General features: G+C 45.2%; 1 protein-coding gene across 2 annotated transcripts in view; it reads left to right on the top strand.

The window, feature by feature from the left end:
- Positions 1-18,792, top strand: part of CCHR2.PART2H20orf27 (chromosome chr2.part2 C20orf27 homolog) — a 611,858-nt gene that overhangs the window by 509,152 nt on the left and 83,914 nt on the right. For both annotated transcript variants that reach the window (XM_044064073.1, XM_044064074.1), the window contains exon 5: positions 18,466-18,588. In XM_044064073.1, the coding sequence (XP_043920008.1) occupies positions 18,466-18,588 (123 nt within the window). The remainder of the gene's footprint in view (positions 1-18,465; positions 18,589-18,792) is intronic.

Raw genomic sequence — 18,792 nt, 5'->3', positions numbered from 1 at the left:
TTTATTATGTAGCCATAAGGTAATTTGATTTCAGCTATTTTTCTGAAGTTAACCTCGTGTTCCAGTTTCCATTGTTAAAGTATACGTCTAAACATTTACAATAGTGCAGGTAAATTTTTGTTCTAATCCAGTTGGGCATGCTGTAGTTACATCTTTAAATCGCGCTTTGTAAAATACCTCTCTTCAGCACACGTCTGTACAAACTATCTTATATGACATAGATGTCCTATTTCAGTGTTGCAGCATTCTATATGCGGGTTTTACCCTTCTTCCTCTCCAGTTCTTCCGGACAGGTTTCCAATGATTTTCAGTCCCTCTAGGTGTGTCGAACGTCTGACGTGGCAGCAGGACCCTGGGCCAAAAAAGTGATGTCTGCATGCACCAGCCCTCAGAACTTTTCAGCCGCCAGTCGTACACCTGGCGCTCCTGCTTCTCACAGACGTCAGATTGAAAAAGATTCAGTTAAAGTACCCCGTTGGGAATTCTTTCAGTTCTACTTTGTTGATTATTATATTCTGTTAATGTCATCCGGTAAGGGCAAGTGTGGTCGCCAGATTCCCCACAGTGAGACGCATGACAAGTGTCTCTTTTGTCTAGGCAGGGAACACGACCTCGAGAACTGAGCCATTTGCCGATCATTTGTCTATAAGACCTTATGCCGCTGCCTGCAAGCTCTACACCTGTACTTAAAAAATAAGTGCTTGAAACAGTTAGCGTTGGGAATGGAGGTCACACCTGATGCCCCGTCCGAACCGCCTAGGAAGAGGGCCAAGTCCTTGCGGCCTACATCTTCTGCTGTGCCTCTGTCTGCCATACCTCAGTCTGTAACGAACGTCAGCTTGACTGAGGATCCGGTATCTACCAGTTTAGATAAAGCGGGTACATCTGAGGAAGCCGCAAAGTCTCGAACGGACAACACATCCACAGAGGATTTACCAGCGCCTTCGCTAGACGCCAGGAGAACCAGCATTCAGTCGGGGCTCACTGGATGCCGCTGGATAACACTAGGCCTATTCCTAGCCAGACTCTGGGTAGGCCTTTAAAGAAAAAACAAAACTAGACACCTCATTCCTACCTCTGAAAGTATGCTAGATAGGCAAGCCTTCAGCCAGAGTTTGTTCAATGCTTTTATGGCCCTTAGGCCTTCAGCAGAACCCTCTGCCACTGCTCCTCCCCTCCTTAGTCCCAGGCCTCCAACACAGGAAAGGAAGGTAGAGCAGCCTGAGGAAGAGGAATTGTCTGACTCCTCTGAGGACTCTCTTTCCTACTCCTCCCAGATCTCATCCCCCTTGGGATATGGTTCTCCTGAGGAGCCCTCTGTTGAACCTGACTGTCCTGTAGAGGATCTTTGATTTTATTAATAGTTTCCCCAAATCTAAGACCACTTTAAGTGGCAATCCTCAGATATGTCTGAGTTTCAGAAAAGGTTTTATGACCTTATTCAAATGGACACTCCCAGTCCTTCTGCTATTCCTCCTATTCAACCTGCTTTTCTGGATGGTTTTGCCTCAGCCACCATTAGCCCAGACTCCCAACCTCCAGCTCCTCGGAGAGCAGAAAGACTGTATAAAGTCCCTGAGATGGAGACATTTCTTTTTTTTAAGTGGCCTCCTGCTGACCCAGCCACTATTTCCATCTCTACGGACCGGGCCTCCAAACTTCTGCCTACCACACTATCCTCCCGGCTGATAGACAGGAAGACCATGGGGAGGTTGGGCAAGAAAATTTATACTTCAGCCACCCTCTCATTTAGAGCCACAAACTACCAAACTCATATGATCAAATACTCCTTAGCTCTCCTGGACAAAGCCACTAAAGAGTTAGAAGACATCCCTGACTGTGCAGCAAGGCCTCCTTGTCTTAGGTTCATAGGTTCATACTACGCTATCTGCCCCAAGGCATTTATAAGCCTAGCCCGAATTTTTGTGGCTTACGCCACTCCTTATATGAAAAAATACTGTACCCATTAGTTTGTTGTGCCTCTGTCCAGCAGTGACACAGAGATGATTCCCGGGGTAAACCTACGATCTCCCATCCACAGGTCAAGATTTCTCTTGAACAGAGCCAGCGAGGTGCTCTACCTCACATGGACCGGGACTCTATTCCACAGCATAGGGAGTCTGAGTGATAAATCTATCCCTCCAGCACGTCCTATTTATATCCGTGCTAAGGTTTAAGTCGCTTGCTCTAGTGGTTTTGGTGGATTTGGATTTTTTGAGGTGGAGCATGTCCATTAATTCCGGGTTGGACATGGCCTTGTATGTCAGGCACATGTCACCTCTGAGCAGACGGTATGCGACTGAATAGAGCTGGAGTTTCTTCAATCTGGCAGCATATGACAGATTTTGGAGTCCCTTTATCATTTTGGTGAGAAACGTTTGGGGTCTCTCCAATTGCTGCAGATGTCAGGCGAGATACATCCTGAATGGGGCATTGTACTCGATCATTGGTCTGATAAGTGAAGAGTACAGGGGAACAATGACCTCACTAGATCTGGATGTGAATCCCTTCATGATCAGGTGGGCAATGTAGAAGGTCTTTCTAACCACTTTAGCAACGTGAGTGTCAAAAGAAAGGCCACTGTCAACCTGGGTCCCCAGGTCCCTGATAACCTCTTCTGTGCTTAGTGGATTGCCACCTATATGGTAGCTTGGGGTTACCTTGTTGTTCCCGAAGGGTATGACTATACATTTTTTGGCATTTAACTTCAGGCCATGGCTCTGGCACCAGCTATCTGTTTCCGTGAGTCCCTTCTGAAGGATATCCGTGTCCAATGCACTTTCCACTATGGCGCCAGTTTGCAGTCGTCTGCAAACTTTGTCAGCCAAAGACCTCCCATGTTGGCCTGTACTTCTGAGAAGTAGATGCCGAACAATAGGGGCCAAGGACCGAGCCCTGTGGGACACCACTTGTGACCGGCTTGGAGTCTGACATAGCGCCAGCAACTCTAACCCTGTGGGTTCTGTCCTTAAGCCAGTTTGCAACCCATCTTGTGACATATGGGTTTACATTTAAGCTGGTAAGTTTTTTTACAATACCCGAGTGGGGTATTGTGTCGAAAGCCTTTGCAAGGTCAAGGTAGGCTGTATGGACTGCCTTTCCTTCATCAATGGCCTTGGTGACTGTTTCAAAGAAGTCGACCAAGTTCAAAAGGCATGATCTTCCCTTGACGAAGCCAAACTGGGTCGGGTCCAATGTCTGCAAGTCCTCTATATCTTTGTTTATGAGCTCCATTATGATCCTCTCCATAGCTTTGCAGACTAGACTTGTTAAGCTTATGGGGCGGTAATTACCAGGGTCCGTAGAGGCACCACCTTTCTGGAGTGGGACCACAGTTGCCGTACGCCACTCCTTGGGCACATATCCTGAGGTAAGGCTGAGATTAAACAGCTGCCTTATGTGCGGGTTTAATTTCTCATTTAGCTCGTGTAGCACACAGCCGGGGACACCATCCGGTCCCATTGATGCTGTGTTTTTAGCTTTAGAGAGAGCAGCTTTCACCTGTGCATTTGAGATGTCTGGGAGGCTACACTCCGCTGGGATAGTTATCTCTCCTTTAGGGGAGAGGGTGAAGTTTGCACTGAACCTGTCTGCCAGTATGTTGGCAATGTCTGTGGGTTCAGTGATTTTTGTATCATTTTGGACTAATTCTGCGCATATCTGGGAGTTTCCACCCAGGTTCCTAACATAGCTGAAAAAGGCCTTATGATTGTCCTTTGAATCCATGGCAATTTTTCTCTCAAAATTGGCCTTAGTTGATTTTATGAGTGCTCGTATTTTTTACTAATAATGATCAGGGGTGACTTCCCTTTTATGGATTTTGTTCTATCATGTAATAGCTTTCTCCTCTTATTGTAAAGTTTGTTAATGGCTGGGGTCTACCAGACTGGACGTTTGCCCTTTGTGGAAAGAGTCTTGGTTTTATTTGGGATTGCCTGATCCATGCAGTCCTGGAGGTGTTCATAGAAGGCATTTGTAAGGGCCTCCGCAGCTTGGGTTGTGGTTTCCACTGTCTCAGGGGCCTTGAAGGATACCACACCAGTCTTGAGTAGTGTGAAGTTTGCTTTAGAGAAGTTCTTCACTGTGGTCTTTTTTGTTTGGGGTGGGGGCGGGATGTGGATTTCCAGTGAGATTAGTTTATGATCAGATCTCACCAATGAGGGATATACTTCCGGTGTGGAGCATTTTGTCCCCATGTTTGTGATAATGAGATCTAGCATATTTTCTCCTCTCGTGGGAACAGTGACTAGCTGTTCCATGGCATTTGAATTTATGAACTCCAGGAACCGTTGGGCTAGAAAGTTAGGGCTTGAGTAATGTTCCCAGTCTATATTCGGGTAGTTGAAGTCACCCAATATGATGGTGTTTGGAGATACATTTATACCCTCCAGTGTCTTCAGGAAGGCTGTGTGGTGTTCCTGAGTTTGAGAGGGTGGCCTGTAGCATGCTACAATTTGTAGAGCAGTTTTGCCTATGGATAGTTGCACCTGGTTGGTTTCGAGCTTAGTGCGTTGCCACCAACCTGGAGGTGTGGGTATCCTTTATGAATATGGATACACCCCCTCCTTTTGTGGTGTGGTCCGGGTTTGGGGCCGGAATGCATGATATGAGGTAAAACCTAATAGTGCCGGGGTGCTCTCAGGAGCCTTGAACCAGGTTTCAGTTACAGCACAGACATCGATGTTCTCCATACTGTGAAGGGCCTCGAGTGCGTGCATTTTGAGATTTAGACTTCTGGCATTGAGCAGCATTACCCTCAGTTTCTCCCATTTTTGTTTTCTAGGGTGGTAGGTTTAGAATTTGAGCCTTGCCTAAAAAAGGCACTATAGGGGTGGCAAGAGCCTTAGCCAATATCCGGAATCCCAGGGGTGACAGGTGCAAGCCGTCCCTTGTGAAGCAGCGTGGCTTGTCAAGCATGTCATCCCAGGCAGACAGACACTGGATCCCCTTTGAATGACACCAGACATTAAGCCAATTGTTAAAGCTGATCATCTTGTCTCTATATTGTGGCATCATTCTTGGTGAAGGAAGGATACTGCTCAGGGTTAGGGTCATACCTGCCTGGGCTACATAATCAGAGAGCTCCTCTGTCTCTTTTCATGTAGTCCAGGGAGGTACGTCTCAGGTCGTTCACACCAGCATGGACAATGACTGTGTCATATTTGTACTTGCCGTGGAGTGACCAGTGCTTGTGTTATGTGGCGGATTCTAGCCCGATAGGCAGCTTACTGTGACCCTCTCCTTGTTCAGCCTGGTGAGTGGGACGTCAGTGTGTCTGACTATGGAGTCACCTATGACAAGTATGTTTGGTGTTGTATTTGACTTTAAGGGCTGTGACTGCTTTGCACACTGCTTTTGTGGTTTATGTGTTGCTTGTGGGGTGTCTTGAGGTAGCAGTTGTTTGGGTGTCTGCTTTGGAGGCCTCTGCTGTTTAGGTAAATTTTTACTCAGCGCCTCTGAGTATGTCTTTGTGTGTTTATGTGTTTGATTCAGTGGTGTGGTAGCATTATGTGAGGCTGGTTTTGTGGTGTGTGTAGTTGCCTTCTCCTCCTGTCTGGTCTTGCCAGTCCTGAGTTGAGAGAGTTCAGCCTCCAGTTTGGCTAAATAGCTGCATCTCTCAAGTATTTGTGTTATGTGGGAGGAGGAGAGGGTTGTCTGTGTACATGAGGCAGTTATAACATTGCCTCAAGATTCCCAGATTCACCAGCTGGACCGGAGAGGAGATTGACAACTGACCTTTGGACATGCTAGAATAATATTGGGAATTCCTTAATAATTGAAAACAAGGGCCAGTGGGGAGTGAGGGTGTAGTGCTTTTAATTTTTAGTGCTGACTTATATAATTGCTTTAGTGAGCAAGTGCCAGGTAACTTGAGTGCAATGTGTTACAAGTAACTAAATGCAAAACGACAAACAGTAACTTTCTTTCAAGTAAAACAAGGAAATAAGTACAGTAAGCAATGCAGATATCACTAGTGATCCACAGAAGCAGAGAAGCCGCGTATTAGGTGGAATTAGCTTCCAGGGAAATAACAAGCAAACAAACAACAAGCATATAAACAAAGCTAGATTCAGCAGGCCTGGATCTAGTCTATGCTAGAGCAAACAAGGTGTACCAATTTCAGTAAGATACAGTTCAAATATTCAGGCACTATAAACCTTTAACCAGAAATTCCCAGCTCAGAAGGGCAGAGTCCAGCCTCTTCTCCCACAAGAGTGCAGACCACGAACCTTCTTAATGTAAAATAACTGGCCTGAAGCCCAAGTGCCTAAACCAGAACTAATACACTTGGACACTGGGCTCTCAATCAGCAGTTCCCAACTTAGAAGGATGAAAGCTACCTGTCCTGCCACCACAGTGCTTGCCACAAACCTTCCTAATGTAAAACAACTGGTCTGAAGCCCAAGTGCTTAATCCAAAAGGCTTAGAATGATAGCTACACTTTAATCAAGTTACAACCAAGCAGTAATAAATACAATTGAATACTTTAGAGAATGTCTGGATTAGTGCTCAAGTTACACAAACAACGCTAGATCCAGCAGGCTCGAATCCAGTCTATGCCACAGCAAACAAGGCGCACCAACGTCAGTAAGAAGCAGTTCAGATATGCATGCACTATAAGCCTTTAACCAGAAATTCCCAGCTCAGAAGGGCAGAGTCCAGCCTCTCCTCCCACAAGAGTGCAGACCACGAACCCTCTTAATGTAAAATAACTGGCCTGAAAGCCCAAGTGCTTAAACCAGAATTAATACACTTTTAGAATAGCAGACACTGAGCCCTCAATCAGCAGTTCCCAACCTAGAAGGATGTAAGCTACCTGTTCTGCCACAACAGTGCAGACCACAAACCCTCTCAGTGCAAAACAACTGGTCCGAAGCCCAAGTGTTTAAACCAAAAGGCTTAGAATGAGTTACACCAGGCAGTAATAAATACAATTGAGTATTTTTAAGATGATGCAAAAGTAAAATGAAGTAGGTAGAAACACAAGTACAGTAAAAGCAGATGAAATTTTTTTTTTTTTTATCTGAACAAGTGCTGAGATCAAAGAAACAGATTTGAGAACTGAAACTAGAAAACTGGCTTAGTTATAAGGAAAAAAAAACAAGCTAGAAGGCTTCCCTCAAACACAGAAGGGCTTGGGGGCTCAGAAGCCTACAAATAGTCTATACCACTTAACAGGAAAGGCAGGAAATGAGCTTAATTTTTTTTTTGTCAGTTTCCCAGATGCTCTCTTTGTACACAGTAGGAGTGCCTGAAATCAGAATATGATCTCACTGCACTCAGTTGAGTGAGCAAATGAGATGAACCCAGAGGCAGGCTGAGGGGCGGGCAGTTTCAAGGCCACTAAGATTAACACCAAGACAAAACCAGGGTGGGTGGGAATAACTGAAGAGCAGAAAAACTGCCAGCTCAGTTAAAATTCCTTCAACACAGTTTAAATCAAATTAAATACTGTATTTTTTTTTTTTTTTTAAAGTGCAGATAAAGGTACTTAAATTCTCTTATACGTCCAGTTGAATATAACCAAGTTGTTAGCCGGCCAAAGCTGAGGTATTTAAGCAGAAAATAATTTCACAATGCACCACTTAACTAGGCAAGGACAGGAAATCAAAGAATGTGGCTACCCCCACACCTGTAATTACTAGCATAGGTTCATAGGTTCATACTAGGCTATCTGCCCAAGGGCATTTATAAGCCTAGCCCATAGTTATTTGGCTTTCGCCACCCCTTTAGTTTGAATAAAACTATGCCTATTATTTTGCTGTGCCTCTGTCAAGCAGTGACACTGAAGTAATCCCTGGGGTATATCTGCGATCTCCCATCCATTGGTCAAGATTCCTCTTGAACAAGGCCAGCGAGGTGCTCTGCCTCACATGTACCGGGATTTTGTTCCACAGCATAGGGAGTCTCTGGGTGATGAATCTGTCCCTCCAGCACGTTCTATTAATAACCGTGTCAAGGTTTAAGTCTCCCGCCCTTGTGGTTCTGAGGATCTAGATTTTTTGAGGTGAACCATATTCATCAAATCAGGGTTTGACATGGCCTTATATGTCAGGCACAGGTCACCTCTGAGCAAGCGGTATGAGACTGAATAGAGCTGGAGTTCTTTCAGTCGGGCAGCATAAGACATATTTTTGAGACCCTTTATCCTTTTGGTGAGGAACTTTTGGGGCCTTTCCAGCTGCTGCAGGTGTCTGGTCAGATACATTCCGAATGGGGCATTGTACTCAATCATAGGTCTAATGAGTGATGAGTACAGGGGGATGATGACCTCCCTTGATTTAGATGTGAATCCCTTCATGATCAGGTGGGCAATGTAGAAGGTTTTCCTAACTACTTTAGCAACATGAGTGTCAAACGAAAGGCTACTGTCAACCTGGGTCCCCAGATCCCTGATGACTTCTTCTGTGCTCAGTGGATTGCCACCTATATGGTAGCTAGGGGTAACCTTGTTTTTCCCGAAGGGTATGACTATGCATTTCTTGGCATTTAACTTTAGGCCATGGCTCTGGCACCAGTTATCCGTTTCTGTGAGGCCCTTCTGAAGGATATCTGTGTCAGATGTGTTTTCGACTATGGCGCCCAGTTTGCAGTCATCTGCAAACTTTGTCAGCCATAACCCTCCTGCGTTTGCTTTTACTTCAGAAAAGTAGATGTCGAACAAGAGTGGACCCAGGACTGGCCCTGTGGGACACTACTTGTGACAGGCTTTGAGTCTGACATGGCTCCAGCAACTCTGACCCTGTGGGTTCTGTCACTTAGCCAATTTGTAACCCATCTTGTGTTGTATGGGTTTACATTCAAGCTGATGAGTTTTTCGATGATACCTGAGTGGGGTATTGTGTCGAAGGCCTTTGCCAGGTCAAGGTAGGCTGTATGGACTGCCTTTCCCTCATCAATGGCCTTGGTGACTGTCTCGAAAAAGTCAACCAAGTTTAAAAGGCATGATCTGCCTTTGACAAAGCCAAACTGGGTTGGATCCAAAGTCTGCAAGTTCCCTATGTCTTTATTTATGAGTTCCATTATGATCCTCTCCATGGCTTTGCAGATAAGGCTTGTCAAGCTAATGGGACGGTAATTTCCAGGGTCGGTGGAGGCACCGCCCTTGTGAAGTGGGACCACAGTCGCCGTTTGCCACTCCTTGGGTACGTATCCTGAGGTGAGGTTAAGATTAAACAGCTGTCCTAACTGCGGGTTTAATTCCTAATTGAGTTCGTGGAGCACACAGCCGGGGACACCATCCGGTCCCATGGATGCTGTGTTTTTTGCTTTGGAGAGAGCAGTTCTCACCTGGGCGTTGGAGATGTTTGGGGGGCTACAATCCTCTGGTATAGATATCTCTCCTTTTGGGGGGGGAGTTTGCACTGAACCTGTCAGCCAGTAAGTTGGCAATGTGTGTAGGTTCAGTAATCTTCACATCATTTTGAACTAATTCTGAGCATATCTGGGAGTTTCCTCCTAGGTTTCTAACATAGCTAAAGAAGGCCTTATGATTGTCTTTTGAGTCCTTGGCGATTTTTCTCTCAAAATTTGCCTTGGATGATTTTATGAGAGCTCTTAGTTTTTTACTTATAATGATCAAAGGTGTCTTACCTTTCAAGGATTTTGCTCTATCTTGTAGTAGCTTCCTCCTTTTGTTGTAGAGCTTGTTTATGGCTGGGGTCCACCAGACTGGACGCTTGCCTTTGGTACAAAGAGTTTTAGTTTTGTTTGGGATTGCCTGATCCATGCAGTCCTGTAGGTGCTGGTAGAAGGCATTTGTAAGTGATTCAGCGGTTTGAGTAATGTTTACTACTGGCTCAGGGGCCTTAAAGGAGACCACTAGTTTTTAGAAGTGTGAAGTCGGCTTTTGAGAAGTTTTTCACTGTGGTCTTTTTTATTTCAGGTGGGGGCGGGATGAGGACCTCCAGCGAGATTAGTTTATGATCTGATCTCACCAGTGAGGGGTATACTTCCGGTGTTGAACATTGTGATCCCATGTTCGTGATGATGAGATCAAGTATGTTTTCTCCTCTTGTGGGGATGGTGACTAGTTGTTCCATGGCATTTGAGTTTATGAACTCCAGGAACCTTTGGGCTAGAGTGTTTGGGCTTGAGTAGTGTTCCCAGTCTATATTAGGGTAGTTGAAGTCACCTAGTATGATGGTGTTTGAGATACATTTATCCCCTCCAATGTTTTCAGGAAGGCCATGTGAGGTTCCTGAGTTTGAGAGGGTGGTCTGTAACATGCTACAAATTGCAGAGCAGTCTTGCCTATGGTTAATTGCACCTGGATGGTCTCCGATGCATCGTGCGTTGCCACCAACCTTGAGGTGTGGGTGTCCTTTATGAATATGGACACCCCCCCTCCTTTCTTGGTGTTGTCCGGATTTTGGGGCCGGAACGCATGATATGAGGTGAAACCTGATCGTGCTGGGGTGCTCTCAGGAGCCTTGAACCAGGTTTCTCTCACAGCACAGACATCGATGTTCTCCATACTGAGAAGGGCCTCGAGTGCGTGCATCTTGAGATTGAGACTTCTGGCATTGAGCAGCATTACCCTTTGTTTTTTCCTTTTTGTGTTCTAGGGTGGTAGGTTTAGAATTTGAGCCTTGCCTAAAAAGGCACTATGGGGGTGGCAAGAGCCTTTGCCAATATCCGGAAGCCTAGGGGACAGGTGCAAGCCGTCCCTTGAAGCAGCGTGGCTTGTCCAGCATGTCATCCCAGGCAGACAGACATTGGATCCCCTTTGAATGACACCAGAATTTAAGCCAATTATTAAAGCTGATCATCTTATCACTGTATTGTGGCATCATTATAGGTGAAGGTAGGATACTGCTCAAGGTCAGGGTCATACCTGCCTGGGCTACATAATCAGAGAGCTCCTCAATGTCTCTCTTCATGTAGTCCAAGAAGGTACGTCTCAGGTCGTTGACACCAGCGTGGACAATGACTGAGTCGTACTTGTACCTGCTGTTGAGAGACCTGAGTGCTTGCGTTATGTGGCGGATTCTAGCGCCCGACAGGCAGCTTACTGTGACCTTCTCCTTACTCAGTCTGGTGAGCGGGACGTCAGTGTGTCTATCTATGGAGTCACCTATGACAAGTATGTTTGGTGTTGTATTTGGCCTTAAGGGCAGTGACTGCTTTGCACACTGATTTTGTTGTTTATGTGTTGTTTGTGTGGTGTATTGAGTTTGCAGATGCTTGGGTGTCTGCTTTGGAGGCCTCTGCTGTTTAGGTAAATTTTTACTCAGAGCCTCCGAGTATGTCTTAGTGTGTTTGTGTTTGATTCAGTGGTGTGGTTGAGTTATGTGAGACTGGTATTGTGGTGTGTGTAGTTGCCTTCTCCTCCTGCCTGGTCTTGCCAGTCCTGAGTTGAGAGAGCTCAGCCTCCAGTCTGGCTAAATAGCTGCATCTCTCACAAGTGTTAGTGTTACGTGGGAGGAGGAGAGGGTTGTCCGTGTACATGAGGCAATTGTAACATTGTCTCAGAATTCCCAGATTCACCAACTGGGCAGGAGAGGACGCCAGCATCTGACCCTTCGACATGCTAGAAAGAATTATGAGTTGGTATGAGACAGAAAAGTAGTGGGCTTAGCAGGGAAGTGGGCACTCCTGGGGGTTTTGCTAGTGAGAGATTTGTATAATATAGGAGTGCTTGACCTGCAAAGAGAATGCTTATAAGCCAAGGGATATGCTTATAAGACAAGTGCTGAGCTTTTGAGAAGAAAAAGCTATTTGGAACAAGTGCTGCACTTTTTAGTGTAGGTGTAAACTGTTTAGGTTCCTAACAGAGCAGTTCTAAGGGAAAAATTGAAGAACAGACTTTCTGGAGCCAGAAAGAGTTTAACCTTGTTTAACGGGCGCTGCCCGATGCTGCTCTAGTGGCAACTCCACGCTAAAGCACGTTAAAGCGTGCTTGATAGCAGGGGCTGGAAAGAAGCAGGAATAGACCCAAAAGGGACAATAAAACTACAGTTTCAAGTCAGTAACCACCTCTACGGGGCAGGAAGCTGCTCAATGTTAGTCACTGCCACTGATCAACAGAGAGACCCTCCTTCAGCCCAAGCAAAAATGGCCTCACAGAAACTTTCAAACAGTTCAGGAACAGCAAGCCTGTAACTGAACTTTTTTAACTCTCAGAAAAGTGGGAAAAAAGCAAGCTTTTTTTTTGTTTTTGTGTTGTACAGAGATAGCAGAGGTTCACAAGTAATATCAAGTTATAACAGTGCAGTAAATGACCCCACACAAGAGTGCTAGGTCAAGGACAGAAAATATGCAAGTTTTAAGAAAAAAACGATTTAAAATTAAGTGCAAACAGGAAATTCAGCAAACAGCTTTTGGTTGTGCTCTAAATACAGCTACTAATACAGAAATCAAGTTTAACAATGCAGAAAATGCTCAAGCTAGGCAGCTATGCAGAAAAACTTAGCAAATAAACAGAGAAAAAATACTTAAAATCTCAAAAGTGGCTCCCTTCTTCTCTCAGTGTTATTTCCTCTTGGAGGGTGCTTCACCAACAGCCAACAAGCCTGAAAAGACGCCCAAACCACGAGGCAACTAGGTTTTAAGAGAGGAAGATGAAGGAGTTATGGAAATGACCCCTAGTGGCCAATAAAACTACAGTTTCAAGTCAGTAACCACCTCTACAGGGGCAGGAAGCTGCTCAATGTTGGTCACTGCCACTGATCAACAGAGAGACCCTCCTTCAGCCCAAGCAAAATGGCCTCACAGAAACTTTCAAACAGTTCAGGAACAGCAAGCCTGTAACTGAACTTTTTAACTCTCAGAAAAGTGGGAAAAAGCAAGATTTTTTTTTGTTTTTGCTTTTTACAGAGATAGCAGAGGTTCACAAGTAATATCAAGTTATAACAGTGCAGTAAATGACCCCACACAAGAGTGCTAGGTCAAGGACAGAAAATATGCAAGTTTTAAGAAAAACGATTTAAAATTAAGTGCAAACAGGAAATTCAGCAAACAGCTTTTGGTTGTGCTCTAAATACAGCTACTAATACAGAAATCAAGTTTAACAAGCCAGAAAATGCTCAAGCTAGGCAGCTATGCAGAAAAACTTAGCAAATAAACAGAGAAAAAATACTTAACATCTCAAAAGTGGCTCCCTTCTTCTCTCAGCGTTTTTTCCTCTTGGAGGGTGCTTCACCAACAGCCAACAAGCCTGAAAAGACGCCCAAACCATGAGGCAACTAGGTTTTAAGAGAGGAAGATGAAGGAGTTTTGGAAATGACCCCTAGTGGCCAATAAAACTACAGTTTCAAGTCAGTAACCACCTCTACGGGAGGCAGGGAAGCTGCTCAATGTTAGTCACTGCCACTGATCAACAGAGAGACCCTCCTTCAGCCCAAGCAAAAATGGCCTCACAGAAACTTTCAAACAGTTCAGGAACAGCAAGCCTGTAACTGAACTTTTTTAACTCTCAGAAAAGCAAATAACAAAATTCAGCAAACACTAGCTTCTGTTCAAGTTACTAAAGAGCAGAAGAGCAGAAAAACTGCCAGCTCAGTTAAAATTCCTTCAACACAGTTTAAATCAAATTAAATACTGTATTTTTTTTTTTTTTTAAAGTGCAGATAAAGGTACTTAAAAACTGATAGCATTCATCTCTCAAGTTTATAGACACTCCCTGAGATGTAGCTATGATGCCTCCACCAGGTCCAGCTGTATCATCTTCAGTACTAAGAAGATACTCATGGTGGCTGCGACTATAGCCTCTCCCAGATGACTTCAGGGCCAAACTCCTGGATGCACCTTTGGACCACTCAGCACTTTTTGGTGCAAAAGTGGCTGATCTATTCAAATCCTTACAACAGAAAGGTAAAGAATTGCAGGACTTAAAATATCCTGGTTTCCTCTATTCCCAAGTTCCAGAGGGAACTACCTGACTAAGACCCAATTTGTCAGGAAATCCTCCAGGCCTGCAGCTCCTGGGTCTAGAAGACCCCCCCCTAGAAGACAGCCTCCTCAGACTAGGCCATCTCAGTCTTCCAGCAGAAGGCCTCCCTTTCTTGATAAGGCAGGTAGCGTCTGACTGCCTGCCAAATTTTCAGCCCCCACCCCCCCCCATCCACCTCCCTTTCTACCTGTCTCTCTCACTGTCTCCCTGCATGTTCACTCATTACCACAGACAAATGGGTCCTGTCCATCCTACAGGACAGCTACTTCATGTCCTGGATCACACCCTTATCAAGGCTGGGCATCCCACGTCTCCCCCCAGTCAGCTACCCCTCCTCCATCAGGTTCTACAAACCCTGCTTCTTCAGGGCACCATAGTGCCAGTTCCAGCACAAGCAAGAAGAAAAGGATTCTATTCCAGAATATTTTTGGTACTCCTGAAAAGAAGGTACATGGAGGCTGATTCTAGACCTCTCTCACCTCAACCTCTTCCTAATGGTCCTTACTTTCAGGATGCTCACTCTACCTATTCTCTTTCCACTCATCCTTCCACAGGGTTTCATGGCAACCCTGCACATAAAGGATGCTTACCTTCACATACCTATAAAGCCCGTCTACAGGAAATACAGGAGGTTCCTGGCAGGCCCATCTCACTTTCAGTTCTGTGCCTTGCCCTTTGGGCTTTCTGCTACACCCAGGATATTTACAAAATGCCTTGCTCTGGTCATCCCCTTCTGCAGGGAAATGAGAATCCAGATGTTCCCTTACCTAGACGACCTCCTAGTCCAGGCATAAGACAAGGAAACTCTTCAAAGCCACTCCTGAGACCTTCTGGTTATCCTGCAGTCTCTAGGGTTCATGATCAACTTCCCAAAGTCCCACCTCAACCTCGCACAGGATATTGTCTTCCTGGGTTGCAGAATCAGGACAGACCTTATGAAGGCCTTTCTTCCAGCAGAAAAAGGTGGTATCCCTTTAAAACCACCTTCTTTTTGCTATATAGTCAACAGAACTGACTGCAAGACAATTTCTGAGACTTGTAAGTTACATGGCAACTACCATTCCCATGTTGCCCCTAGCAAGGATGCACATGAGGAAACTTCAGTTGTACCTCTGGTCGGTGTGGAACCAACACTCCCCCACCCACTGGAGTTCAGGATCCTGTTGCTCCCCTGCTTATATCAGGAACTGATAATGGTAGGTGGCTCAGGTAGCCCAAAACCCAGGACTCCCTCCCCAAACACCCTCTCCCTCCCAGACCATGCACACAGATGCCTCAGATCTTGGCTGGGGAACGACTCTGGGGGAAAAGGAAGGTTAAAGGTTTGTGGACAGGCAGACTCAGACAAGACCACATAAACGTGAGAGAAATGAGGGCCATTCTTCTGGCTCTTCAGGCCTTCCAGCCATATCTAGAGCAGGGCCCTCTAAATATATTCACAAACAACACCACAGTCCTGTGGTATCTCAACAAGCAGGGAGGAACCAAACCCTACCTTCTATGCAGACTAGCTCTGCAGATGTGGGAACTAGCTACCTCACAGGGGATCATCCTCTAGACAGCATACATCCCATCCCTGCACAACTGTCAGGCAGATTACCTAAGCAGAACCACTTCAAACAACCATGAATGGATGCTGCAAAGAGATGTTTTCCTGACTATGGTCCACAAGTGGGGTATTTCAGAGATAGACCTGTTTGCCTCCTCCATAAACAGGCAGCTTCCTGGGTACTGCACCAGGACACCAGACCCCAAGGCATTAGCAACAGATGCCTTCTCGACCTGGAAGGGGAAATTCCTGTATGCATTTCCACCCTTCCCACTGATCCAAAGGGTCCTGCTGAAAATTTAGCAGGATTCACCCAAAATCTTGCTGGTGACCCCCTACTGGCCAGGACAGCATTGGTTCCTTCTTCGTCTTCACCTGTCCAAGGGCAATCACCACAAGTTACCCCCTTCAGTGGACCTACTCACACAAAACAAGGGAACTCGGATACACCCACAGTGGCAATCCTTGCAACTCACCCTTTGGCTGATAGGATTCTGATCCCCTTCAGACACCTATACAACGAGGACGTGCTCACTGTCCTGCAGGAGACCAGGAAACGCAACACAAGGAAATCCTATCTCTCTAAATGGAAAAGGTTTTCCATTTGGTGTCACAAAAGACAGTTGTACCCGCTGGAAAGCGATAGTCCTCTCATCCTGTCTTACCTGTGTGAAGTTATGCAGACAGGGCTGTCATACTCGTCTGTGAAAGCACATCTGTACTATCTCTGATTGCCTTCCTCTAAAGCCTCCTCTTGCATCCAGACTCCCCGCTAAACTGTTCCTCAAAGGGGTACTGCGCTTGAGACCGCCCAGGAAACCCTCCCCTCCCCCCGGGACCTTAACTATGTATTAGAAAAACTCACTCTAGTTCCCTTTGAGCCAGCAGACAAAGCCCCCATAAAATTTTGCATGTGGAAAACTATCTTATTGGTAGCTCTTACCTCAGCCAGAAGGGTCTCAGAATTGCAAGCTCTTATGGCTACACCGTCATTTTTAGTCTTCCACGTGGACAGGGGGATTCTTAGGACTAACCCGTCATTCACTCCCAAAGTAGTGAATGACCTATCCATCCACTTGCCTACCTTCTTCCCTAACCTGCAGGGGGATAGTGAAGAGAGTACTTCATTCCCTAGACGTCCACAGACAACTTAGGTTTTATCTTCAGAAAAACAAACCTTTTAGGAAAGCTGACCAACTGTGTCCTTCTACCCCAGAGCCCTGGGGAGAGCTGTGAGCAAACAGACCATCTCAGCCTGGATCTCCAGGGCCATTTCATTCTGCTGCATACACCATGGAAAGACCTTGCAGGGCAATGTCAAAGCCCACTCCACCAGAGGAATGGCCTCTTCTGGAGCCTTTTTTTAAGGGGTTAGACACTAACTCCATACTTGAGGCAGCTTACTTGGTCCTCAGTGCACACCTTTACCAAACACTACAAATTGGACCATATCTCTAGAGCTAGGGCAGGATTTGCCAGGGCTGTCCTACATGGATTCCTGGAAACATCTAGACCACCCCCAATCCTCAGTGAGCTTTGGCACTCACCCATGTGTTGAATACTGCAACATTGGAATAAAAGGACATAGGAAAGTTGTGTAAAATCTTACCATAACCATAGATGTCCTTCTCTTCCATGTTGCAGTATTCCTTCCCTCCTAACTTCCCCTCTTGTCAGTCTGCACTTGCTCTCCTGGGTGACACTGGACATGCTATACCCTTATAGGACTGGATCCAACTGGGGCCTCTTTTAGGTTCTGAGGGCTGGTGCTTGCAAACGTCATTTTTATGGCCCACGTTCCTGCTGCCATTTCAGACGTCCGACACACATAGAGGGACTGAAAATCTTTGGAAACCTGGACAGAAGAACTCGAGAGGAGGAAGGGTAAACCCACATGTAGAATACTGCAACATGGAAGAGGACATCAATGGTTATAGTAAGGTTTTACACAGTGTTCCTTTCTAATACATCTGTAGCACAAACATCTTATGTGAATAATGTTGATATTCACAAATGAGACATAATTATTTACAAAATTCCAGATAGCTGGGCTGGCAGTATCTCCTGTTGTGACACTATCCACTTCCAACGTGCACCCTGTCAGTGAACCTATATTTAGTGTAGCAAAGTTCAGTTTTGGCAGGTTGGTTTTACATTCAGCATTCCCTGAACAGAATTATCCCTGATAACCCAGACTGGGCAATTGGACATCAGCCAGCTAGTAGTGTATCCACCTACGGCTGCTGGGCCTTATGGTGGGTACACATGGACCATTAGGGGCATGTAAACCTTTCCCACCATTAGCTTGGGTCCTTGGCATAGCTCAGATAAGGCTGGGTCCTCAACCTGTTTAGTACTGGCAAATAACTGCCCATATTTTGTCAGTCCGTCAACCTGACCAAATCACTAAGAGCCAAATATCACATTAGTTGAGTAGTAAGGTCTTAAAAGTTTGCCTGATGCAAATTAATTGCAGGTAAAAACTGTGGCCAGCTTTTCTTTTAGAGAGGAAGAGTAAGATACTGAGATCAGATCTGAGAAAGGCAGTTAGTTTTCCGCTTACGAATTAACCTCTACATTTAGTTTAGTAAAATGCTTATTTCATAACTGTTCCTCATTTTGCTGCACCTTTAGTTCTATCTTATTACCTGGTATGGTATGAAAATTAGTTTATTTTCTTTAAAGTTGCAGGTAGAGCTAAGAGGCCAGAATGTGCATTGTCTTGTTGTTTGTAGCATACTAAAATGTTGGCATGAACAGCAGTTGCAAAACTTTTCTACACTGAAAGAAATATGCTTAGAAGGTAGCCTGATTCACAGTCAGAGTTGCATTATGAGATGATGCTTGCAAGTGTATTTCACTTAACCTTCTTGAGATGAATTTACTTTAAGGGCATACTTCAGAAATATCATGGTCATGTTTCATGGGATTGCTGAGGTGTCTTGTTCTGACTACAACAATGGAGTCCTGCTGTAGTGTTACAGATCTACTTTCTTGTTTCCCTACCTTTTGTCTTCCATAGGTCACCGACTGAAATGTGAATATACCGCACATAAAGAAGGGGTCTTAAAAGAGGAGCTGATACTGGCTAGCGAGACTGATGATAATGCTACTGTTAAAGTCATTATACAGGCACGAGTAATGGGCAAGTGCTTTTCCTGAATACAACTTCTAAAATTGTGTCAATCCTATTTCAATACAATTTGTAGTCTTTTCGTGTTCTCATTTGTTTTGCATCTTTGGCTAGTGGCATTTGAAACTTTTTTTCTTCATAATTTCAGCTTGTTTTAAGTAGGTAGCACTTCTACTCCGGTTGCAGTACATACCAGCTATTCTTAACAGACTGAAA

This window comes from Protopterus annectens, chromosome 2.part2 (genome assembly GCF_019279795.1).
Source record: "Protopterus annectens isolate FY-2018-M chromosome 2.part2, PAN1.0, whole genome shotgun sequence".
Classification (NCBI taxonomy): Eukaryota; Metazoa; Chordata; order Ceratodontiformes; family Protopteridae; genus Protopterus; species Protopterus annectens.
This window is presented reverse-complemented; position numbering and strand designations above follow the sequence as displayed.